This window comes from Trematomus bernacchii, unplaced genomic scaffold, assembly GCF_902827165.1.
Source record: "Trematomus bernacchii unplaced genomic scaffold, fTreBer1.1, whole genome shotgun sequence".
NCBI lineage: Eukaryota > Metazoa > Chordata > Actinopteri > Perciformes > Nototheniidae > Trematomus > Trematomus bernacchii.
Window position 1 is genome coordinate 2,881,183 of NW_022987966.1, and position 27,021 is coordinate 2,908,203.

General features: G+C 39.7%; 1 protein-coding gene across 5 annotated transcripts; it reads right to left on the minus strand.

Annotated features, from left to right (window-relative positions):
* Positions 1-5,540: 5,540 nt before the first annotated feature.
* LOC117471060 (cyclin-dependent kinase-like 1) lies at positions 5,541-26,534 on the minus strand. 5 transcript variants are annotated; one of them, XM_034115843.1, is made up of 10 exons: positions 26,018-26,327; positions 24,596-24,774; positions 24,078-24,196; positions 22,439-22,511; positions 20,916-21,006; positions 20,372-20,572; positions 18,785-18,867; positions 18,634-18,690; positions 17,962-18,111; positions 5,541-5,980 (listed from the first exon to the last, which is right to left on the minus strand). In XM_034115843.1, the coding sequence occupies exons 2-10, from the start codon at positions 24,761-24,763 to the stop codon at positions 5,885-5,887; spliced, it is 1,038 nt and encodes a 345-aa protein (XP_033971734.1). In that variant the 5' UTR covers positions 24,764-24,774; positions 26,018-26,327; the 3' UTR covers positions 5,541-5,884. The 5 variants fall into 5 exon arrangements, with proteins under 5 accessions (XP_033971734.1, XP_033971733.1, XP_033971731.1 ...); XM_034115842.1 differs by having other exon boundaries at positions 5,542-5,980; positions 20,372-20,569; positions 24,078-24,199; XM_034115840.1 differs by lacking the exon at positions 26,018-26,327 and adding an exon at positions 26,460-26,534 and having other exon boundaries at positions 5,545-5,980; positions 24,078-24,199.
* Positions 26,535-27,021: the final 487 nt, after the last annotated feature.

Below are 27,021 nucleotides of genomic sequence, written 5' to 3' on the forward strand. Positions count from 1 at the left end.
ATGGCAGTTTTAAGATTTGCTCCACTCTAGCTGTGACATCACGCACTCTAGTTAATGTTAAAATCTGAAGAAAATCTCTTTAACAAGGTCTGAACAATGTTTAATATCTCTAAAAGTAAGAATCAGATTTAAAAGTTTTGTTCCACGAATAATGTCAGAAAGATGTGTAACATTCTAAAGTTGGAATGAGGTTTCTGAGTGAAAGTATGAATGAACAGTTAGCAGTTGAAGTCGCATGAAGATTTGTTGAAGTCTGAAGAATATCTCCATTGACTTCAATGGTTAAACATTTGATGAATTATGGGATGCATCTCTGGAATTATGAGAGTTATGAATGAGAAAAGTAATAGCAGTCGATTCCCGACCGAGCTGAACGTTTTGATGTTTGAACGGAGTTTCTGCGATGTTGAATGTGGGAGGAGAAGAGGGCCAAAATAAGTCGGCGGAATAATAATAATAAACTTTTTGTCCGTAGCATAACATATAGCTGGAATGCTATATCAGCATTCTGAAGTAAAAAGATATGATTCTACACTGTATTGAAGTAAACATGTATTATTTTGAATTGTATTTTAGTGAACATGTATTGTTTGAACTGTTTTATGTAATCACAACGGTTATGGGTAATCATATATATAGAACTGATATTCTTACTTTCAAACTCACTGATCCAGAGATTCTGTTTTCACAACACACACCAACTTGCCTGTATCACCCCTAAAAGCCAGATGTTGTTTTTAAGTCGTTAAAGACATCGTTAAATAGGTGAAGAAAAGTTTAAATGTCTGAAAAGGGATGGTTTATGTGAAGAACCCAGGGGAAGGGAATGTAGAGTAGATAGGGTGGAGATAAACGTTGACTTTTGACCTGGTGTAACTTAGGATCTCACGTGCTGGTCAGACCTCTGATTGAACCCGGCCAGAAGCGAATCCAGCCAGTCAGGACACTTGGGGGAGGTGATCAGCTTACACAGCTCCTCCTCACGGACTCTCTGATTCGCGTGGGAGGAAAATGGGAAGGAAGAGTCGACTGATCTCCGCCCCAAAAATAGATATGAATACTGATGTTTTTGAGTGTAAAAATGCTTCTGGTTTGGTGAGTTGGTTGGTCCTGATATCTGTGTCCGCATCGCATCACAAACCTGAAGTCACTTTCATCTCGTTTGATGAGTTGGTTTGGTCCTGACACCTTTATCCGCATCGCATCACGAACCTGAAGTCCGGAGTACTCTGTATAACTTGTATATGTGTTTGGTTTCCTACTAGAAGTAAACTCAGATAATTTGTTATAACTTTGATTCCGGTGTTTTCAATTCCTTTCTTAATTTAATAGAGATCCAGCCTCATCCAACGAACGGCGCGTAGCAGAGGTGTTCTGCTCTAACAATTCCCACTAAATAAGTGCTTGAACATAGTTAACATGGCAGGAAAGCAATATATTAGACGTTAAGTACTTTGTCAGGCTTAATATTTATCTGTAGATACAAAAGAAGACCTTAACCTAAAGTATTATTTAATGTTTAAATAAAGCCTTATTAGTTTGTCCTCCTATTAATATCTAATAATAAAAATAATAAAATTCAATAATGTGCTTTAACCACTAGGTGTCCCTTTCTATCAGCTGTGCACCGTTATGGTGTAAATACAGCCTATCTACCAATTGGATCAAATGTAAAAGTCTGCCGAATTAGTGTTGATACTGCAAGGAGACGTATTGTGTGAAAAGAAATGTAAGATGTTGTTTAATTGCTGATATATTTATGATCCACGTCACGTTTTCAGTTTTGTCGGCAGTTCTTCCTGTTTGTCTAGAAGTCTTGTCATCAGGGCTCTATACATAGAGTTAACTACGGCAGATATGTAATATGTAATGCAGCCGAACCGTGTATTACAATGCCGTTATGTGATGACTTTCAAAGAGAAAAGCAAGCACACTCGGAATAAAGTATTATTTTATTTTTTTAAATTTCACATCGCATAAAACACCATATCCCAGCGTGCATTGCGGCTAAACCATCCAATCACCGAGCTGAGGATCTTGCCTACGTCTGTTTCCGGTACTGTTTATGACAGATGTATTTTGTTATACACACATTCGTTCACATTTACATTTTAATTTACATTAAAGTATTTTGTGAGGCCTTCTAAAATGTTTTTAAATATAACTACGGTTCTAGTTGAAGAGTTTGTAAATTAACATGAACCCAAACTGTTGCCTGGCAACGCAATCGCACAACGCCACGTCTGTTAATTCCACACACATGGATTAACATCGATTTAATACATTAATGTAGCATTGTTTCTGCTAAAAGAGGTGTCGACCAGCTGGGGCAACAAGAAAATCGGCGAAATCGAGTGTGACTATTACAAAATAAATCATTATTATATTAATATTGACAATAACAACCGACCGTCATGGTAGAGCATTTGCTTGGCATTTCCGGGTATTTCTCTACTGGTTGGGCCATGTTAACAATACTGTGTAACTGTCACGTTTGAAGGGACGAAATCGTGACATCTTCACGTCTCCCAGCATGGTAAATCGTCACATGTTCACGTCTTGCCGTGATACCGGGTTGGCCCCGCAGCGAGGCTCCCCCCGCCCTCCCGTAGACAGTTCACGAGCTCGGTCACTTCATAACACCAAAGATGGATCGCGGTAAACGCTCTAAAGTGAGGCTCCACTACACTAAAAAAGAAAAAGACAAGGCACAGTGTAATGCCTGTTAATAGCTTGCCATAGGCATAGCTCAGTTAAAATAAAGCACAGCTATTGTGCAATACATTTGTATTGCATGTATATTTTTTATTTGTAAAAATGTCAGTTAAAGCTTAAAAGAATAAAGATATTTTAGTTATCTAAACGTTTGACCTCTTTCTTTCATAATTTTGGAATCGAAACGGGGAATCGATAAGAACCGGAATCGATAAGCAGAACCGGAATCGGAATCGATACATTTAAAACGATACCCATCCCTACTCTCTATTTACTCTCTTGCTACAGTTTGCATATTAGTAAATGTTTGGGCAGGGTTCAGCACACGTAGCTGCGTGTATACGCCACCAGAGGGCGCTTGAATAACAGTTTGAATCAATCTTCCTGTTTTTATTGTATTGGTTTTAGGGGTGTATAAGGTCATTTTTGATAAATGTTTTGTTTCCTCAATTATATGCACTTTAGCAGAGTGATTTTCTACAATAATAATAAGTCAAATGCATGGATCACATGATAAAAACAACAAGAATTGTACAATGTTTTTTTTATTGATGAACAAAGTAAATAAATGTTTTGTCAAAATGTCATCAGTCATATTGTGACACATTTTGAGGATTATTGTCAAAGACAGGCTGTGTTATTACAGACTGCAACCCGTCACACTACTTAAGAGTCAAGTATAGAGCACTACATGGTTACTGTATTACTGTAGTATTACTCTTATTGTAAAATTGTGATTAATTGGACAGGAACATCTTGTTAAATATATTAAAGGGGCCCTATTGTGCTTTTTGGGGTTTTCTCTTTCCTGTAGTGTTACATAGGTTTGTGTGCATGTAAATGGTCTGCAAAGGCAACACTCCCTGTGTTCCCTCCAGAGGGAGTTTCTCTCCCACACACTCCCCCCCCCTGCCTGAAACGCCTCAGTTTGTAGTCATGTGTTAACTTCCGTAACATGGTGACATCACTGGGTAAGACTAGCCCTTTAACACATTGTACTTGATAGGCTAAGGGGCGGGACATCTTTAGGCGGTTGGTCAATCACAACAGAGCTGTCCAGCTAACCAATCAGAGCAGACTGGGCTCTGGTTTCAGACAGAGGGTGAAAAGAGGTGCTGCAGCACAGGCAGTATGAGAAAAATAAAGAGCTTTTTGATCATTAAAGCATGGAGACATGTACCAGTAGAGGCACTAAATACAAATATGAACCTGAAAATAAGCAGAATAGTGCCCCTTTATTTCTAATGTGTACATATTTTGTAGTTTGTGTCATTAACTGCAACAGAAAACTATAAAACTAGTACAAAGAAATAAGAAGAAAAGTACTTTAGTCCAAGTGATGATGGCACACTGCTGACTTTAATGAGCTATTTAATACATTTCATAGAGATGAAGAGTGCAGTATGTGTGCACCTACACTTGCTGTATGCTTTGCTAACAGCACTGTAAGTGTGTTGCATAACCTGCCAACACAGTCTCACTCCCTGAAAGTCCAATAGCGACGCTTGGTCAGGGTCCTTTGGCGTGCAGTTGTGACGCACAGAGTCTCCTTCAGCTTCATAAACGGACGCAAAGAGCTTTCAACTGATTGCAATGTATTCCGATCGGCGGCGGTATTTGACGCTCAGGGAAGCACCGCATCGGTCCATGTCGGCGGCAGTTAAAGGCAATGTGAGCATCCATTCCCATTGGATAACGGAGAATTTTACACCCGGAAATAAGTATTCTCCTTACTGTCGATTGATTTTACAGTGATATCTGCACTACTCATCAACTCAAAAACACCAGATTATCCTTGTTAATTACACAACATTGATTGGTTTAAATTGCCTACAAAGGTTTTGTGATTTTCCCCTTCGACTCTGAGAAACAAATACTTGTATCGGAGTTTAGGATGGCAGAAGACACTACCCAGAATCCTCAGCTATCGTTTGAGACTACACCATGCGCTTTGCTCGACAAACCCCGTGATTAGTCCTCAAGCTCTGTGATTGGTTGACCTCCGACTGTATTCCATATGAAAAAAACGTTTCGTAAAAGGTAAAATCATACTTTATTCAGCTAGTGCTTGCTTTACTCTTTGAAAGTCATCACATAAATGCATTGTAATAAATGGTTTGGCTGCATTAAATATTACACATCTGGCTTAATTATTTATTTATCTACAGAGATTGGGCCTCAGAATAGACCGGAAACTATTCTTTTACCGTTCTGTTTTAATTTCACAATAAAGTTAATAGTAATATTTTTGTATTAACTAGACAGCTGCTGGGTCATGTTAAGACCATCTTTTCTGTGTTGCTGTGGGTTTTTCCCATCGCTTTTGTGTTACAAATATCAAAACAATATATGTGTGGTCGTCTGTGGATAACAAAATATATCCGTCGTAAACTAAAGAAACCGGCTCGAGATACACTTTTTGTTATATTCCATGGAATACTCTTAACATCCCGATAGCAATGAATATCTTAAGTGCTTTGACAAAAAATCCATAAAAGAATTTCATCTGTGGAAGCCGTAGTACTGTAAAAAGCACGACCAATCATTTGAGCCGGCCCGGCTAAAATAACTGGATGGCCTACCTGCCTGTCAGCCTTCCATCTGTGCACAAACTTATCTCGTGCCCTCATTGGTCATGTGCGCGTTCGTGTGTGTTGGAGGAGGGGCTCTGTAAGAAAGTGGCAGATTTTTTCCGGCTGTGTATTTTCAAATTCTAGCGCACTCGAGCTGGTTTCTCCAAAATTACCTACCCCACCTTTAAGGTCTTCTTTTAAATACATATAAGCAAAAAGCTTTGGGGGTATCTAGAGATAAATATTAAGCCTGACAAAGTACTTAAAGTCTAATATATTGCATGGTTTGTTTTGGGACTTGACAATCAACTTTCCTGCAATGTTAACTATGTTGAAGCACTTGGTTTCAACATAGCGTCACTATTGGACTATCAGGGAGTGAGACTGTGTTGCACCTGCATCTGTAAATGACCTAACAATTGTTTGTCGAGTAAATAATATCAAGTGATAATGCCAAAAATGCGACGTGATCACAGACTCAAAATACACATTTTCACTGTCACAACAACAACAATATATTTTACTGTATTCAAATGATCGCACAAAGCTTAGCATGAGTCAGCCTTTTTTCAGCTCAGCCCACACGTGTTGCTTTGTTAAATGTTGGGCAGGTGATATTTATGCTTCACCTGTTTCTTAACATCTGGAGCTGGTGAGATGTTGCTGTTGGGTAACTGAGGCAGGTACTGAGCCTAGAGAAAGGAAAGGGGAAGACAAGAAAAAAAAAGGTTAACTTGATGCTTTTTTCAGGATGTCTATCTTAGACAACAGGAAAGGGGAACTATCATAAAAAATATGTTTTCTACTTATTAAGGTGTCCGTTAAAGAAAGGTTTGTTTAGATCCATGCAAGTTAAAATCAGTCGTAGAATGTAATTGAGCACTTATTTAAGTATTTTACTTAAGTAATAATAAAGTGTTGCAGGAATGAGTCCTAAAACCCGGAAATTAGTTGCATTTCTTGTTCCCTCGTGTCAAAGTAAATGTTTGTTTTTTAAACGTGTTTTTGGTTAGATGTCTCAAATAAGGTCTGTTGTTTACGTAAGTCTAAGAGTGTTTCGCTACATGTTAAAATACATCAGTAGATACCCCACTGGTCAATTTCCGAAGATTCTATGTGTCATAAAATCAGAGGTTGCTAAAAAGTGACGAAATGAGACGACTTTTATAGCCTTAATGTTTTTGTGGAGACTATCCTGATGAATAAAACGTGTCAATTATCATAAACACTTGCTTTTTTTAAATCACAGATCTTATTTTGCTATCCATTGAAACTTCCGGGTCGGCATATAAAAATACGTAATCACTGCACCACTCTATTCTACTCAACTACAATTCAGAGGGAAATAGTGTACTATTTACCACACTACATAAATGTAATATCTTTTGTTACTAGTTTCCTTGCAGATTCAGATTATTGATATAAAATATAATCAACCTATACAGATGTAGCACTCCAGATAGGACTCCACCCAGCGGATTCCAACCAAAAACCCAGCGGATCCCAGTGGCTGGGAGATTCAAGCCCTCCCACTATTTCCTAAGAGGGCGTTGCCAAATTTCCCCATTTGTTCAATTTCAGGATTTAACCATGAGATGGCGCTTCATTCACAAATACACAAAGACAACTGGGTGTTGGAGACCATAGTTTGTTTGCAATGTTTGCAGCTCTGCAGTTGTGTTAGCTGAATACTGTAGCATTTAATCCCTTATTTGTTATGGTTTTCACAGGCTACTATAATGAAAAAACATCAATATTTTAGATCAAATAAAGTATATCTAATCTTATTATCTTAATTGTAATTCAATAATATATAGTCTTTATATATTAAATAATCATAATAATGTAAATGTTTACACTTCTTTATTTTTTATGCTCATACTTTTACCTTTACAATAGTTTGCTTTAATATGCAGTATTTTTTTTGTAATATTGTTGTGGTGTACACAGTACAGTAGATCGAAGTAAATCAACTCATACATTATCACGTATTATACAGTAATGTGTTTATTTATTACTTATTAAGTAATATCATACATTAACCCCATTATAGCAGATGCCACATTGAATGGATGAACACATTTATGCATCAATAATTACAACGGAGTATTTCTAAATATAAGTTGTACAAATACTTATATGTATTTAATACTAATAACATAATGATTCATTTTACTTTCAGATGATAATACTTTTCACTTGGGCAATTGACAATTTTGAATGCAGGACATTTGCTTCTAACACGTATTTTTACCTAGGTAAATAATCGGAATACTTCTTCCACCTCTGATTTTAACTTGTCACTGTTTTTAAAACTTTAATTAAATGTTTGATATTTCCAGAGACACTTTCAGACCGGCAATGCTGCCCTGCATGTAATTCCGATTGCCCATCGGAATGTGACAAAAGTCTCCCATCCCCCATGGGAGACTTTTGACACATTCCGATGGGCAATTATTTGAAACAAATGGCGCATTTCCACCACACGGTCGGCCTCGGCCACGCTCGGTACTGCTTGGCCGCGTTGGGCCTTAACAGGGCCGGCTCACTTCATGCTGCGCTTCCATTACAGTTTAGGAACTGGGGTAGTTACTATAGTAACGCAGTGTAGGCGGAGCCGTGACGTCATCTTCAATGAGAACCCCAGAAAAACAACACAGCCGTTAGCTGTTAGCACTCAGAGCTCACAGCTCCTTATATATGTTCAGAAACTCGACAAAAGTTAAACAAGTACAAACCACAGACTGCCTGTGTCATGGCGAGTACAGTCGCTGCTTTATTTATGTCTGTATAGGCCGTTGTTGTGAGTGTGGACGGTCGGAACATATATTGAGTTAGCTTAGCCAATCTCCATCTAGAAAACACGCATTTTAAAAGGTTTTTCACCTGCCGTCTGTCTGCAAACTTGCCAAAGCATTAATTCATGGTTTTTACTAACCGGTATCAGTATGTTGTTACTTCGGCATCATTTTGAAACGTGTATTACAATTAAATCACGGTCAAATATGTTCATCTTGTTGTAGTTGTAGCCTCCTTGCCAGCGATTCTCTCTCTAGTTTAGCATACTCAGCCCGACTCAGCCCTGTTTGTTGGCCCCGATAGAACCACAATTTTGTCGGGCCAGAAAAGAGGTGAAAAAGTGGCCCCGGGCCGGGCCGGGCCGTAACTAGGCCTAGTGGAAGCGCAACCAAAAACGGGCACGGCACGACACATCACACTTAAACCGCGCTCCGCGCCATGGTGGAAATGCGCCAAAAGAGAGTCCGCAACATACTATCTCTTGTTAACAGAGGGGGGATGGTAGAGCTTTGTCACACCGATGATGGCCGACAGACCCTTTCAGGGTTAATTAATAGTGGATAGGAGAATTCAAAAGGCTTTAGGAGAAGAGACTGCAGTGCTTTGAGAATCCGACTGCACTTACACTATCAACGTATTTATGATGCGCCAGCGAACGTCATGAATGTGCGTCCGCTGCTGTGGGGAAACTACAGTTTTCTATACAGTGGACTACATTGATGTATAATAAAAACAACAACTACTGTAAACCCAGCGCCGTATTCTATCTAGATACTTTGCACCGTGCTCTGGTGGTGTTGTTTTATGCTTTATAAACGTGGACAACAGAGAAACATATTCTTCGTTACCAAGGTTGGAATTTAAATAAAAAGGAAAGTGAAACTTATAATAATCGTGAAGATGATGATTCAATTATGATTAAATATCAGTAGTGAGAGCCGGGCTGCATTTCCTTCCGTCGGATGTGATACAAAAACAAACCGATTATTTTTGTAGTTGTAAACTCACGTGGATTAAACCACATTTATTTCGTTAAAAAGAAACAAAATATGATTTTTTTTAAATGATTAAATGTATCTTATTCAATGCAGAATATGATTATATCCGTGAAAGTGGGAATCAAAAACGATATGCTACAATATAGTAATACAAGATAAATCCCACTTGTTGTACCTGGCAGAGCAAGAAACACTCCAGCCTTTTATTTAAACTTGTTTAAAACATATCTAAATAAATATGTGTGTCAATGTTTGTTTGTTTAAAAATGTTTGCAGTCGCGAAAGCTCTAAGCCAATCACTAGACACCCCTCTTCCTTTACAGCCATGGTCCGCTGTGACAGCGCTCAGCTGTCTGCTCTGCGGCAGAGAGGAAGAGATAGATCACTGCATAAATATGCAAACCCAAACCTACAGTTCAACTTTACTGCTGTGGCTGATGGGCCATTAGTTGTGTAAACAAAGAGAGTCACACACAGCTGATCAGCTGATCACCTGAGAGCTGCCGAGTTTCATTCAGACTATTTAAAAAAACAACGGTCTGATTTTATCATTGCACAACAATGAACTCAATGTGTGATTGTTATAGCAGTAATATTAAACACTAATAATACAGTAAACTATTAACACTGTAAATATGATTGTTTGCCCGTGGTGAGATAACGAGGCTCCATTAAAAAATAAACCTATTTTTAGTGAATTACTGAGTTTAGGCACGTTAATAAAGTTTTAATGAAGTTGACTACAGCATATTCATATTTGTTGGTGCTTTCATGTAAATTTGGCGAACATATGATAGTCTACTACATTAAATGATCGTGAAGATGATGATTCAATTATGATTACAAATCGGTAGTGAGAGCCGGGCTGCATTTCCTCCCGTCGGATGTGATACAAAAACAAACCGATTATTTTTGTAGTTGTAAACTCACGTGGATTAAACCACATATATTTCGTTAATAGAAACGAAATACGATTTTTTTTAAATGATTAAATGTATCTTATTCAATGCAGAATATGATTATATCCGTGAAAGTGGGAATCAAAAACGATATGCTACAATATAGTAATACAAGATAAATCCCACTTGTTGTGAAACGACGAGGCTCCATTAAAAATAAACCTATTTTTAGTGAATTACTGAGTTTAGGCACGTTAATAAAGTTTTAATGAAGTTGACTACAACAAATTCATATTTGTTAATGCTTTCATGTCAATTCGGCGAACATATGATACATTAAATGATCGTGAGGATGATGATTTAAAATCATTTGTTTGAGCTGGGCTGCATTTCCTGATGAAAAAACAAACCGATTATTTGTGTAGTTGTAGTACGCCAAAGTGGATTAAACAACATTATTTTGTTATATAAAAACAAGGTGATGTTTTGTAAATTATTACATGTCTCTTATCCGTGAAGATCCGCTATATCAGATATACCTATCAGCTGTTTATTTCACATGAGTTCCAGTGTGGCAGCTTTTTAATCACTGCTCCTCCTGGTGGATCCATGATCCATTGCAGCTGGTTTCATTATAATTTATCAAGGGGGCGTATCAAGTCATGCGGGGGGTTTTCCTTTCAGCGAGGGCCCACCCTGTGCCGATCACGGCCCCACATCGGTAGGGTGCTTTATCTGTACATTAGATTTAGTTATACCTGAAGTAAAATCACAATCTACCCAGCAATGCATAAAGTAGTTAAATTAGCTCCACTTTACTACCTGCAAAAAATACATTAATGCATCAATATATGTGTCCCTTCGCAATTATTACTGGCCCCGTGCATCTCCTGCTCTCGTCTATCCCACATGCTCCACTGAGATCCAACATCTAGTTACAGGTGGCCTTTGGAACTGCCAGTCAGCTGTTCCTAAGGCTGACTTCATTTCTCTCTCCACAGCATATTCCTTCACCCATACACCCAGACCCACTGGCAGAGGAGGTGGCACTGGTCTCCTGCTCTCTCCCAAATGGAGCTTTTCCCTCTAGCAACTACCTAACTTCTCTCCTTCCACCTTTGAATTCCATGCCGTTACTGTAACCCATCCTATACAATTAACCATTGTTGTTCTCTACCGTCCACCAGGCGCCTTGGGAGACTTCTTGGAGGAATTAGATAATCTCCTCTCACACATCCCTGAAACTGGCCCTCCCAGTGTACTTCTCGGAGACTTCAACCTCCAGACAGAGAAGATATCTGAACTAACATTTATTTTAACCGCCTTTGCTTTCTCACTGTCTCCATCCCCACCAACTCATAAAGCTGGCAATGTCCTTGATCTCATATTCTCAAGGAACTGCACTACTCCTAACCTCTCTGTAAACCCGCTTCACACCTCGGATCCAGGGCTCTCGACTAACTTTTTTCACCATCCTCCCGGAACCACAATCTAAGCCGTCCCGAAATTAATGTGGACTGTCCCGAATTTAAAATATTAGTTTTTCTACATTATCATTAGTTAAAATCATTCAAAGTGACCTTTAACATAAATAAAACATCATACAAATCATTAGATGATAATTCATCAACCTTTTTATTTGAGTAAATCAGTCAATCACATAAACAAAGGCCAAATATATTTAAAAAAAACACACAAACGAGAAAGTTACTCTAATATTGAATCCAATCAAGTCCCATCCAATTATCAAAAAAATCCAACACTCCTGAAGACAGAACCCAGAGTAACCACTAACCAGCAGTCTGTAACACAGTCAAGAGACCTTTACAAACTGCCCCGCCCCCTCGCACACAGACGGGAGAGAGAGATCTCTCGTCTGGATTGGAAAGATCGAAAATAAGATCGAAAATACATCATAGACGCATTTTGTAGTCTTATTGGATATTAGAGTTGGCGAAACTAAAACTGCAATATAATGTTTATGTAGCAATAATACATATGAAATATATTTTTTAAATGTCTCCAGTACCGATAAAAAGTCAGATAACGTCGGAGCTTAACGTTACCACTGTCTTTAATCATTCCGGCCCGGGGCCCGCTTAATACCGGGGCTCGGTACCCATCCCTACATGGGGAGAGGCGCAGCATATTGCTAAGGACTAAATACGATGGAGAGTTCTCATCTCAGCCTTATTACCCATATGCAGGGTTGGGTGGTAACGGAATACATGTAACGGCATTACGTAATCAGAATACAAAAATCAAGTAAATGTATTCAGCTCGCGTTACATTTGAAAAACGAGTAATTTGATTACAGTTACTTTCGTAAACCTGAAGTGAATACATTTTGGATTACTTATTGGAATTATTGGTGGAAAGATTTCCTCACAACATTTAATATTCATTACTAAAGGTACAGCCGAATCATCACAGCGCACAAAACCTATTACCGCCGCAGATGGACCAAAAAAGGGAGCGTTTGAAAAAAAATGTGCGGCTCCGCTCAGTGAAACAATAACAACGAAACATGGAGGAACAAAAGTCTGCGTTTAAATCGCGTGTGTGTGTGTGTAGAGGTGTGTGTGGTTAAAACACATCAGCCTGCGGTCGCTCTTTAGCCTTTCTAATTATTCTGAAGGTAAACACAGTGAAAGGCACTGCACGCTCCTCTTCTCAGAGGCTGAGTTAACCCTCCCGCTGCCTCCTGGTGCTGCAGAGATTTCATGAAGTGAAGGAGGTTTTCCTTCTATAAAACAGCTGTGGGCAGCAGATACTGTGAGTGTCACGGACATGAATTCATAGATCAAGGCAGACTGGTACACACACTCTCCTGTTTTGCCAATCCGGTGCTTAAAGGGCCCATGTCATGCTTTTCCAGTTATTACCCGTCCCCTTGTGTGTTATGAAGGTTTTTATGCATGTAAACGGTGTGCAGAGTCAAAAACCCTCAAAGTACACCCTGTAGCGAGTAAAACTCTAACACAGAAAATACCTCCCCAAAACGCCTCGTTGGAGATTCGTCACTGATACGTCATTGTCCAATGTTTCTTCCGGGTACGGCTTAACGTCATGCGGTACCCGCAATATCAAGCCACACTTATTGTTTTTACTTCGGCTGTGAGTTTGTGTGTGCTCAGGATGAGTTTGGCTGTGTTTGGCTGTGTATCGCTAAACAAGGAAACCACACCTCCACGGAGCTCAGCGCGATTCACAACGTCCCGACCAATCAGAGCACACTGGGCTCACAGGGAGGGTGGGGGCTGGAGCTATTGGAGCTCCAACGAGCCGTTAAAGGCAGAGAGTGAAATTCAGTGAATACACGTAGTTTACAGAGATGCTGTATGAGAAACCAATGTGAGTTTGGAAAATTGCACAATATAAATCTATTCTAGTAGACCTCAACAATGGAATTATGATCAGTGGAAATGGCCATGACATGGGCCCTTTAAACAAATATATAGCTCTACACCCCAGGCCGAAATGTCCTTAAAATGAAGTCCGAGTTCGACATTTTAATTAATGTCCTGCCAACACTGGCAGGACAGAAGGCGACACGCCCGTTCTAAGCCGTGTCCCTCACTCCTCACATCCCAAGCTGCATCCCCAAAAAGTGTATTATGTTGTTACATCGTTTCAGATGTTATGTTTCAGTTGTGCTAAGCCATTAAAACAGTAAAAACACGTTCAGTTTCCTTTTGCTTTTTGTGTCTCCTGTACACCAAAACATACCCATCTGTGATGGAAAAAGAAAGTAATCCAAAAGTAATCTAAAAGTAATCTGAATACGTTACTTTTTTATGACACGTAACTGTAACTGTATTTGGATTACTTTCAGAGCCATGTATTCAGTAATCAGTAACTGATTACATTTACAAAGTAACCCTCCCAACCCTGCCCATAGGGGATGAAGAGGAGTAAGTAAATAAAGAGGCCGGCGCTCCAGGGTTTGGTTCTGCTGTGCGTTTTCGTGATGTAACGGTAAAAAATTGTAGAATTCCTCCACGGGATGCCATTGTCATTGTACATCACTCAAGGCAAAATACACACACTCAGTACATAGCTAGACCCACGAATTTGCGGGCCAGGAATTCGCGGGCACAGCTGTGTGCAGGGTTCCCACGGGGTCTTAAAAAGTCTTAATCTGAATTTAAGGCCTTAAAAAGGTCTTAAATATGACCCAAAAAAAAAGAAAGGTCTTAAATATGATTTAGAAGGTCTTAAAAATTATCGGATTTGAAAGGTACTTCTGTGTTGCGATCGCGTCTAAATGTGTTTTGGGGGAAATGTCCGGGCTGCAAAGTAACCAGTATGGGGAAGTGTAAGTTCAACCGTAACCAGTTGAGGGGAATGTGTTTGAAGCCAGCTGCACCTTTTGCAAAAGAAATTAGCCTTTGTTTTGCTAATGCAGCGTTAGCTAGTGCAGCGTTAGCTAGTGCAGCAGCTCCCGCAACAACACCGGGGGACCTCCGGGCGACGTTTGGGTCTACGTCAACCCTAAAAGCGGAGGTGCTGTAGACGCTAAATACCGTAGTTAAACACCAATCATACAACAGCAACGATGAAAGACTGTAGCCAAGGCAGCAGAGCTCTGAATATAGTGCTTGTCACACACACACACACACACACACACACACACACCACACCACACCACACCACACACACACACACACACACACCCACACCACACCACACCACACACACACACACACACACACACACACACACACACACACACACACACACACTAGGGCTGCTCGATTATGGCAAAAATCAAATAATTGATATCACGATTATTAAATACGATTATTAATTGACTTTGAAAACATCCATTTATTGAACTTTAAAACAAATAATAATTTGAACAGTATCTTTTTAACTGTTGATTACCCTGAGCGTATAATTCAACTGAAAAACCAATACAAAAATTAATTAAATAAATGATACATTTAAATAAATAATATCAAAATAATAAATACCAATAAACAAGATCAACAAATATTTTGGAGCGCACTTCCACAAGCTACTAAACATATATAAATATGATAAATAAAAATAAATTAGACTAAAATTAATTAGATCAAATATGTTGTAGTGCACTGTCACAACCTAGCAAAGCTAAATAATCGTTTTTTTAGATTATGTTGTTTTCGTAATTGTGGCAGGCCAAAATCGTAATTGCGATTAAAATACGATTAATTGCACAGCCCTAACACACACACACACAAGCACACACAGAGACACACTTTTTGTCTAACACGCTAACACAATTCTGTACTGTTATGCTGTTATGTATTGTTCAGTCATTGTTCTTATGTTGAACATGAATACATTTACTTTGTAAGTAATTATGGGACGTATTTCTTCTTTCATAGCAATTTTCCTTCATACATTCTTGCCGTGAAATAGGTCTTAAATTCTATTCAAAGTGGTCTTAAAAAGGTCTTAAAAAGTCTTAAATTTGAGTTGGCGAAACCTGCAGGCTGTGTGTGTGTGTGTGTGTATTTCGCGGTTTGCTAAATGTTTTGTGCGTGTGTGTTTATGTTGAGGTTTAATAACTGTGTGCTACACAAAACGTGCAGTCAGTTTCATTTTCATCGCCGTTCGTAGTAGAGTTAGCAGGGTATTTTTATTTTAACTCTCGTCCCAAATTCGTCCAAAAATTATTTTTTATAATCCCCGACCCTATTTTTTTCGGACGACGGGACGTCCTTAAGCTCAAGCCCTGCTCGGATCACTTTTTCATATCATTCTCTCTACTCCTTTCCAAACATAACAAACTAATCTCTTCTAATTCTGCACCTGTCCGCCGTAACCTTCATTCCCTCTCCCCCTCTACTCTTACCTCATCGGTGCTCTCAGCCCTCCCTTCGTCTAACTCGTTCCAACTCCTGCCTCCAAACTCTGCTGCAGAAACTCTCCTCTCTACTCTTTCATCCTCTCTGGACTCTCTCTGTCCTCTCACATCTCGGCAGTCTCGTCAGTCCCCTCCTGCTCCCTGGCTAAATGACTCACTGCGTGCTAATAGAACCATCCTTCGGGCAGCTGAGCGGAAATCCAAACACCCTGACGATCTCCTAACCTATCAAGCTCTCCTCTCCTCTCTCTCATCTTCGATTTCTCAGGCAAAAAGCACTTTCTTTCAAGATAAGATCCATTCTTCCTATTCCAATCCCAACAAACTATTTTCTATCTTCTCCACCCTCCTCGAACCCCCCAGAGCCCCTTCCCCCTCCTCCCTTCTTCCAAGCGACTTTGTTAACTACTTTGAAAAAAAGTTGATGATATTCGCTCTTCTTTTTCCGACTCACCATTACTCACCACTGGGTCACCAGTCCCACCGTTCACCCACACACTAGCCTCCTTTTCCCCTCTCTCTCCAAGTGAGGTTCTTACCCTCATTACCTCTGCCCGTCCTACCACCTGTCCTCTGGAACCTATCCCCTCAAACCGCCTTCAGTCTATCGCTCCTGATATTCTACCGTTTCTCACGCATTTCATCAATACTTCTCTAACTTCTGGTCACTTTACAAACAGTCTCAAGGAGGCAAGAGTAAACCCTCTCCTAAAGAAACCCACTCTCAACCCGTCCGATGTTATAAACTACAGGCTCAAGCTCAACCTTGACAAGACTGAACTGCTTTTTTTTCCGGGAAAATAGTGTCCCACCCTTGACCTAACAATCAACGGCCCATCGGCCCATCTGTTGTTTCCCCGACTCAGACTGCAAGGAATCTGGGTGTGACCCTAGATAACAACCTGTCCTTCACTGCAAACATCGCTGCTACAACCCGCTGCTGCAGATACACTCTTTACAACATCAGGAGGATACGTCCCCACCTGACCCAGAAAGCGACGCAACTTCTGGTCCAGGCTCTCGTCATCTTACACCTAGACTACTGCAACTCCCTCCTGGCTGGTCTACCTGCATGTGCCATCCGACCTCTGCAGCTCATCCAGAATGCAGCGGCTCGTCTGGTCTTCAACCTTCCAAAATGTTCCCACACCACACCGCTCCTCCGCTCCCTTCACTGGCTTCCAGTAACTGCTAGAATCCACTTCAAGACACTGGTACTTGCGTACAATTCTGTGAATGGATCTGGCCCTTCCTACATCCAGGACATGGTTAAACCATACATCCCAGCACGTGCACTCCGCTCGGCATCAGCCAAACGGCTCGCTGCACCCGCACTGCGAGGGGGACCCAAGTTCCCATCAGCAAAAACACGTCGGTTTGCTATCCTGGCTCCAAAATGGTGGAATGAGCTCCCCATTGACATCAGGACAGCAGAAAGCTTACACATCTTCCGGCGCAGACTAAAAACTCATCTCTTTCGACTCCACTTCGAGCAATACAATTACTAACAAAGCACTTATATACTAATAAAGGACTGGCTTATCTAAAGCCTGTTGAATAGCACCTGAAATGTTTTGGCTCTATGAAACCTGATGTACTTATATGATTCTGTTTTCTTCAAGTTTGTATCTTCTTGGTCGAATGCACTTATTGTAAGTCGCTTTGGATAAAAGCGTCAGCTAAATGCAATGTAATGTAATGTAATCAATAATTAGGATCCCAAAATATAACGTATATTATTCTGAAATGGGCCAATTTGTATAATGAGGACTTTTTGTACCTTAGGTATATTTGGATGCCGATAAATGTTTTGTTAAGTCATTTTTTATGCAGGACTCAAACTTCAACAGTATTTCTACACTGTGGTATTTTTATGTTTACTCAAGTACAAGATCCGACTCTCTTTATTGCCCTTGGTTGAAGTCATTTCATGAAAGCAGCCTCTGTGTCGGACAAAGACGAGTATGATATTATTAGTGTTAGGAACATACTAAGAATATATAAACTAACCTATAGCAGTATGTTCATTGAGCCTGTATAGGTACAGTGATACAGTATGCGTGGCTGAAGCAGCAAGCACAGTCTGTCAATTTGGGGTCATGAGAGGATTTCCCCACACTTACCCCAGGCTGTCTTCGTCGGGAGCCTTTGTCATGTCGTCTCCCCAGGCGCTCCCCCTCACGGCCCCAGTTCACTCCATCTTCCTGGAAGTAAGGCAGCTCCAGCAGCTCCTCACAGGACAGACGGAGTGACGGGTCCATCACCAGGCAGGACTGCTCACAGAGTGAACATAGAGGGTTGGTTTTCAAAATATTAGTTATTTCAAAGAAAATGAAGAAAAATGTGCCTTGAGATTATCAAGGCCTTCGATTGGACAAACTACAGTATGTAATGGCAACACTTGTTAAAATAAGCTCACACATAATAGCCTTAATTTTCTGTAGCACCATTTCTTGAATTATCTTTATTGATCCGAACATTTAAAATTGTTTGTTACAGGGCATTGCACGTGAGTTAAAAATATAATAAACAAAGAAATAAACACAAACCTGCATATCAACAGTCGAATTATATATAGAGAATCTATTGATCACAATATAAAATATACAGAATAAGTTAGGATACACTGTAATAAATCATCTTTAAACTGAAACAAAATATATAAACAGTATACAAAATAAATGGAAATGCTATGAAGTAGAGTTTGAGTACAATATGAAAGGGGAAAACTGGAGTGAAATCTGGTTAAAAAAGAAAACGATGTATTATATATGTATATAATAAAGAATACATACCTTCATAACTTGGAGGGCATAAAGAGACATGCCATGGAAGCGCTTTTCCAAAGGCTCCTAATAGCAGAAATAAATGGAAAATGATGACGTCAAGAACCCTTGGCCTCCCCAATAATAACATGTGCATTCTCAATGGTAACAGGATTCGTACCGTCGTGTCAGGTTCAGGAATACTGACTCCGCTGAAGAAAACATTGGAGCGGAAGACCTGCTGGTGCCGGGGGATCAGGTCACCTGAGGTCAGAAAGGAGATCAACAAAATCATCAACCAGTACCATTTATTTTATTCTGTGTGTCCATTTCTGGGAGTAAATGGTTAACTAAGCTGAACAGACTTTTCAAAAATGTTTAACCAAGATCTATGCCGGTTAAACAAACCATGTAGAACAAAGTCCACTGAAGAAAAGCCAAGTTTCCTTGTGAGGTTCCCTTAAGGAACAGTTCAACCCCAAATCAAAAATACATACTGTTCCACTTACCTGTCTTATTTATCAATGTAGATTGTTTTGCTGTGTGCTGCAGAGTGTTGGAAATATAGAGTGGTGCAGTGATGACGTATTTATATTAAACCAGACTCGAAAGTGAGCATCGCAACGGGCTCCCTCGACAAAAAGCAAAGAGTATTCCCCATTGCATTTTGGTTTGTTGCAGAAAATAAGCTTTGTGGCCAACACAGGTTTATGATACTTAACACGTTCTGTTCAGCAGAATAATCCTCATATTAACACCCCTTTGGGATTTTTGAAGCATCAATGCGATTGGCATATATAAAAAGCTAACATTAGGCAATAAACAAACTACATCACAGTTGCATGGCTGCGAATCACCACCGCTAAGCTAAAGGGGGACTTATGTCGGGGTGATGACGTTTAGTAGATTCATTTAGTCACTTGTCAGCAACCGCCATTTTAAAGACACATAACATCTTTGGACATTCACAAGTGGGGTATTTTACTGGCGTATTTTATGTCGTTAAACAAAACGTACACATCTCTTCAGCTCGTGTTAACCACAGACCTTATTTCAGGCTTCTAACCACAAACACGTTCAATAAACTGTTGACTTTGAGATGAGGAAACCGGAAGAGGTTAAATGCTAAGTCTTTTCCTGGTTTCAGGACTAATGACTGCACCACTCTATTGGCCTTAAATGTGTGACTTCTCTCCAATATAATGAAAGTATATGTACTGTAACTATACGCGGTGCTTACATCGCCCAAAAAACACACTTTGACCCAAATACTAAATATAGTCCACAGACCTGTTGTGAGCAGTTTAATGTAGAAAGCATTTTCTTGTCAACCTGTCTCTCTCCTTATGTGCAGTGAGACAGTTGGCAGGTATCTCACACCAAGGTCTGAGGGTTATCTTTCTGGAAAGAGACATTGCTCTTCTTACATTATAGTTCATTTTAGTTCACACAACCTTTGATGTATTTGCCTGTTTGACTAAGCTTATACTGGTGTGAAAGCTATTGTATTAATGATCAATCAACTTGACCAAGACTGCTCCAAAAGGTAGATATCTTTGTTTGTGGTGTAAAAGCAAGACAAATCCATCATTAACTGTTGAATTATCTCGGATTTCTTCATCAACTTAAGAACTGAACTACCCTTAAATCCATTTACTAATCGTATTAACTGTCAATTAATGAATGTCTGAATAAACACATGTTGAGTTTGGCACCCAAAAGCAGATTATTCCTGCTAAGAACCCATTTACGTGGCCCCTCAGTATACCTAGAGTTTTTCGGATAAGGTAGAGCTGGTCAACATCAGACTTCCCGGGCCAGAGTGGATTCCCATTGAGGAGCTCAGCGAAAACGCAGCCGAGGGCCCACATGTCCACAGGGGGCCCGTACTGAGTGTCCCCGACCAGCAGCTCAGGGGCCCGGTACCAGCGAGTCGCCACGTAGTCTGTGTAGTCGTCCTCTGGTCCTGCTGAGTAGGCGGATAGAGATAACTTGTATATACACACATACACTTAGAATAATGAATACTAAATAGGGTACATTGTTGAGGAGGGGATTACAAGGCATGTTGAATGAGTACATGTTAATGTATGGTAACACAACCCAGAAACCTAATGCACGAAGGGTAAACAGAGACACCCTACACAGAGACGCACTAACTGCCTGAACGGTCCCCCTATGCAAAGCATTCATTGAAAACATTGAAAGTGAGGAGGCCGTCGGCAGGAGGATGATTCCGGTTTCTTGTTGAATAAGTCATTAGAGGTAGACGCTAAATGCACATAAATGCACTCGCTTTCTGGATGACCTACTCAGAATGCGGGCGAAACCGAAGTCGCAGAGCTTGATGACTCCGGTTTTGGTGAGGAGGATGTTCTCTGGCTTCACATCACGGTGGATACACTGCAACATAAACACTCAGTATCAAGGATTTGGCAACGTGATACACAGTCTCTTAGTGACATAGGAAGAGGCGGATATTAAGGCTGAGGGATTAGGAATGGAGGAACAATGGCAAGAGATCAGACACCAAATATTGAAACTGAATACCGCATTGCAGTCACTGAGACTTAAATGACTCCTGATGGGGAGTAGAAGGCAAAGTTTGAGTTCCGGAATTATTCTTAACTGTAGTGAGAAAAGAGTGGTGCAGTGAGTCCTAAAACCTAAAAGACTTAGCATTTGCCGCTTCTTGTCCCCATGCACGAAGTCAATGGTTTTTAAACGTGTTTTATGGTGAAATAAGGTACGTGGAGAAGAGATTTTTCACGTTTTGTTTGAAGACATAAAACACGCCAGTAGATACTCAACTCTGTAATGTCCGAAGCATCTATGTGTCATAACAATAGCTAACAAGTGGCTAAATGAGAATACTAAATGTCATAACGCCGACATGATTCCGCCTTTAGCTTAGTGGTGGTGAGGCGCAGCCATTACGTTAGATTTTTATTTCTGCATTTACGCTTCAAAACAAAATGGTGTTAATATGTGGAGATTGTCCTGCTGAACAAAACTTTGTTGGTATCATAAATGTGTGATGCTAAATTCCAGGTCCAGCCTACAAAAATATATCAACACTGCACCGCTCTATTATTTAAGTAGGAGTAGTTCTGTGGTTTGTGATGGTGCACATTTCTTGTTTAATGCAATCCTTCTCAGTATCCAAACCACTGTCTACAGGTGCCTGATGGACAGCTTCATTGACACATTTTCCAGGAAAAGGTGTTGAAAAACTGAGCTATTCAAATAAGATGGTTTGCCAGATTCTGGGAATTAGTATAATATATTCCCATCAATGCTATGAGCAGCAACAGTGATACAATTATTGTGTATACTGTATGATGCTCATGTAACTAGAATTCAATGTTGGAATAAGGGTTCAACTGAATATTAGAGCAAAAAACTGTATTTTATCAAATGTTTCATATGAAATAATATAGTAAACTGTAAAACACATACAAATGTAAGGATAGTTATATATGTGTTCAAGTTTATCTTAAAAAAATAATCAGCTGCCATATGTACACTGTAAAATATAGTGGAAAAAATACACAGTTTAAATTGAGTAAATACAAAATCTTTCTTAAACCACTTTGAGCTTTTATATGGCTGTGGATTTAGCCCCCCCATCTCTTTACATGTTGTCACAGTAGGAGAGGGAAAATATTACAGAAACATGTAACTTTAAAATACTGTAGATATGGCTTAAAGTATTTTTCTAATGCAGCCTTACAAACTCTTAATATATCCTTTTAGACGAGTGTGGAAAATCTAAGAATAAACACATGAAAATGACCAAAGAAAAACATTATATTAGCAGTTGAAATATACTGACATTGTGCTTGTGGCAGAAGTTGACCGCCTGCAGAGTCTGCCACACGATGCTCTTCAGCTGAGCCTCTGGAACCCTGCAGAGGACCAGAGACAAACAAAACCTATTTACCAGTCATGATTTCCTTGTCTATTATAAAATAAAATACAAGAAGTGTGGCTTTACGCACCCTCTTGTCACCCGGGTAACCTTAGGCCTGTCTCTAACGGCAACAGCGCCTTTGTTTTCAGGAGCAGCTAGAGTTTCTGCTGCACTGCCTTGTGAGAAGGGAATGGTCCGACAGCCACTAACCATTTGTCTTGCTGTGTGACTTCACATGACTAAACTAAACATGATAATCCCTAAAAAAGAAGGCCCACATATACAAACTATATAGATACTCCAATGAAACTGAAAGTCCTGCATTGGAATTGTACATAATGTAGAAGGAAGTATCATCAGCATAGTGTAAAACATATCTAAAGTAAAAGTTCTAATGTTAAAACTTTTAGTGTTACATTTATATACTGAACAAGAGAATTGATGATAATCACTGATGCGTTAATAAGTAGGCAGCACTTTAACATTGTAGCGGGTCAAGAGCTTATTTTAACCAATTTATATACATCGGAGTTGTTTTAACTTGTAGAAATTGCTAAATTATCTAAGATGTAGTGAAGTAGAAAGTAGCATAAAGGGAAGTACATGACTAAAGTACAAATGCCTCAAAACTGAAGTACAGGACTTAGATGTACCTTCCACCACTGCACATCATGGTGAATTCTTAGGCTGCCTTTACACGGGAACGTTTGCGTTTATGCACAGTATGCGTTTTCAAAAAAGTATTCCGTTCACATGCATTCGTTTCATTTAACGTGTCTGTTCACACGAGACCGCTGGAAACGCTGTAGTACATATGCCGGGACTGTAAGTGGCGCTGTACTTCCACACAAGACAGCTCGAAAGCGCTGGACACGCTGTAGTACATATGCCGGGACTGTAAGTGGCGCTGTAACTTCCGCCACAAAATACACCAAAAGCAGCGAAGAAGACCCCGGAGCATGGTTGCCATGGCTGCCCTTCTGTTTATGCCCCGCGGTGGATTAATGTAGTAGTCCATGTAATTCTCCATGTCCACTTGTTGCTGATGGTTGTGGTAGAGGAGCTGTAGATTTTGCACTAACATCTGTAGCATGGTCAGTAGCAGTAGCACTAGCAGTAGCTACTGACAGTAGCTACTGACCATGCTACAGCAGTGAGCAGCAGAGGTGGGGAGAGGCGGGGCTATGGCTTCATCTATCGGGAAATGATCGTATAGAGGCGATTACACGGAGCTGTTTGACCCCCCAGAGCGTTCCGTTTGCAAATCTATCCACCTTGGGACACGTTATCGTTTGTGGGGTCTGTTTCTATCGTTTTGTTACGGCCTCGTGTAAATAAAAGGGCTATACGCAAGAGAAACTATGCGGATACAACCCGTTTCGTTCTCGTGTAAAGGGGGTCTTAGAGGGGTGCGAACGAAATTGATAACAGATACACTTCTATAAAGATTAAAGTGGATGAGTATCTTCAGCGTTCCAAGTATGCAGCTCTTCAGATTCCTCCACAACTCACTGATCAGACACAGAGGAACTCACAGACATGGCCGACGTGTTTCCCTTACCCTCGAGGGTGTTTGTCCAGCTCGTTGAGGACTGTCTGCTCGCAGAACTCGAACACCAAGTGGAGCCGTCTTTTCCTCCTGAACACCTCCAGCAGGTTGACCAGATTCACGTGTTTCAGCTGCTGCAGGACCAACAGATAACAAGGACACTGTGTCAGAACTCACCATCATACTGAACAAAATACAACCTATTAAGGATCTTGAGTCTGGCCAACTCTGTTCATTTTTAAAATGTTATATCAGAATTGCCTCCAAATTTTGTGTGCACTCTTTGTTTAATTCAGTGTCTTAAAGCTTGTTTCCCATCCCTTTAAAGTTGAAATGTCTGTATCGCTCTTTGAAACAACAAGTATACATTATGTGTGTCTAATACCTGTGTCGGACACATTCCTTACAATAGTGGCTTAGTATCATATAACCTAAAGAGTGCATATGAACCGGTGTGCGTGCAAGTGTCAACGTGTGGTTTTAAATGTAAGCCAACTTGATACTATTGGGTGTTACTAATCTCCTGTCACCTTCAGCATGCGGATTTCTCGCAGTGCAATCTTCTTAATGACAGGATCATCTTCGGATTCCACAAACTTCTTGATGGCAACTATCTGGCCCGTGTCTCTGTGTCTGCATTTGAACACCACGCCGTAGGAACCCTCGCCGATTTTGGCCAGCTTTTCATATTTCTCCATTTTCTAGTCACCTGTCAAAAAATGTAACATTTATCACAAGCTCAGCACCTCATTGAGATGTAAAAGATTCTCCTTAAAATATCAAAGACACCTAAGACATATTTTTTAAGCACTGGTCTATTTTGATAGTTTGGGCTTATTTGATCCATTTGTGTCAGATTTCTCCTAAATATCTTCAGTCAGTCAACAAAGTGAAAAACTATTTTTTAAACTGGCTTTATCGAATGTTTGGATTTATATCACATTAGCACGTATTTATAAGAAAACAATTAATGAATCTAGTAATTTATTTGTTATGATTAAAATGGTAACAAAAAGCATAGAATAGAAATGCAAATTATTTCATTTCTCAGGGTATACATTTAACATCATGTAGGGCTGAAATAATAATACAGTACCAGAAAATGAAAAGCAAGAGTAAAAAATAAATGTCTGGTTTTATTCTAGAAATGCAAATGATTGGATAGCTGAACTAATTAAAGTCAATTGGTGGTTGGTATAACTTTTTATAATCTGTTAGTCAAATATTCCTTAACTTTGATTTGGATTGTTGATCATAAACAATACTTGAGAGATTCGGACTCAGCCAATTCCATAATTAAACACCGATTATCGATGAATTGTGTGACTTAATGGTTGTTCTTTCTACCCATTTGACAGAAGTTGGGAGAAGTAGTCATACTGAAGTAAAAGTAGAAGTACTAGAGTGTAGGAATACTCTGTTACAAGTAAAAGTCCTACATTCAAAATGTTACTAAAATCACACAAGTATTATCATCAAAATATACTTAAAGTACCAAAAGTAAAATAAGTCATTGTGCAGATTGGTCCATTTCAGAATACTATATATGTTTTATAATGATTGATCATTAAAGTGTTATCAAAGCTGGTAAAGGTGCAGCTAGTTTGAATGACTTTGTATACTGCAGGGTAGCTTGTGAATTTACTCCAGGTGTAACTAAAGTCTGATTTAAGAGTAGATCATACTGTTTATCATCAATCTAAATCTGCAAAGTAGGCTAACTAAAGGTACTGCATAGGCTAAATGTAGTGAAGTAACATTACAATATTTACCTCTGAATTGTAGTGGAATAGAAGTACAAAGTAGTAACATTCTACTGAAGTACAGTACTTGAGTAAATGTACTTAGTTACTTAAGCCCACTGATATTACCCCAGTCCTGAATATGTGTGTTGTTGTAGACTAACACAACTCATGATGCCGACCCTAAACCGCCGTCAGTGTCCCACTCACCTGTCCGCAGTGAACTCGCCACCCGCCGTCAGTCTGCGGAGGGTCCGTCCGTCAACAGTCCGTCAACAGTCAACAGTCCGTCAACAGTCCGTCAACAAACAGTCCGTCAACAGTCCGCAGAGATACATGTAGGCTATGTCGTCATAAGGTGAGTTTGATTTATGATAGCAGTAAGAAGGATGTCAGAGGTCTCTGTCTGTTAATACTATACCCCCCCCTCCTCTATCCTCCTGCCCTGTGCGTCGTCATTACCATGGTAACCCTCTTTGTTATAATGTTCCCTCAGCACTCACTCTTCATTTTCAGTCTATTTTCACATTACCACGACGCCTCGTCATTGATAATTAATAACTAAGCATGAGGAAGTTTGACTTACCCCTGAGAACTGCGCACAAACACATCGTTACGGGATTCACAAAGAAGCCTAGGTTAAAACACTCACGTGGGTACACATTCGTTGTAACCAAGGAGACAGGTGGCCGACAGGTGACCGGAAGCAGCGTTAAGCACGACTCCTGACTTTTCCGTGTGTTTTATTTTTATTTTGTTTTTAAGATATATCTGTTGTAATTTATTGTCGTTTATTGTGATTTGTAGTAATGTGTTTTTATTACATGTACAGCACTTTGGCTCGACCAAAAATCGCTTTTAAATGTGCTATATAAATAAAACCTGAGTTAACCGTCACACGGCCTACTAATGACTGATTATCTAACAATGCTTTGGTTTATTGTGTATTCAGTTTATTATTTAAAATCAGGTAGTAGGCTATTAAACCGCTCCCCACGTTGTCTGGTATTTAGGAACAAACCTAACACAGTAGGTCCATTTCCATTGTTTTATTCTTAGCTTTAAAGTTAGTATATTTTTATAACGTTAGTATTCACTTCAGTAATACTTACGTTAAGATACTACACTGTAAAAATACTCTGTTGCAAATAAAAGTTTAATCAGGAAAATGTATTAAAAGTATTGGGAGTAAAAGTACTCATCGCAGAGAAAAA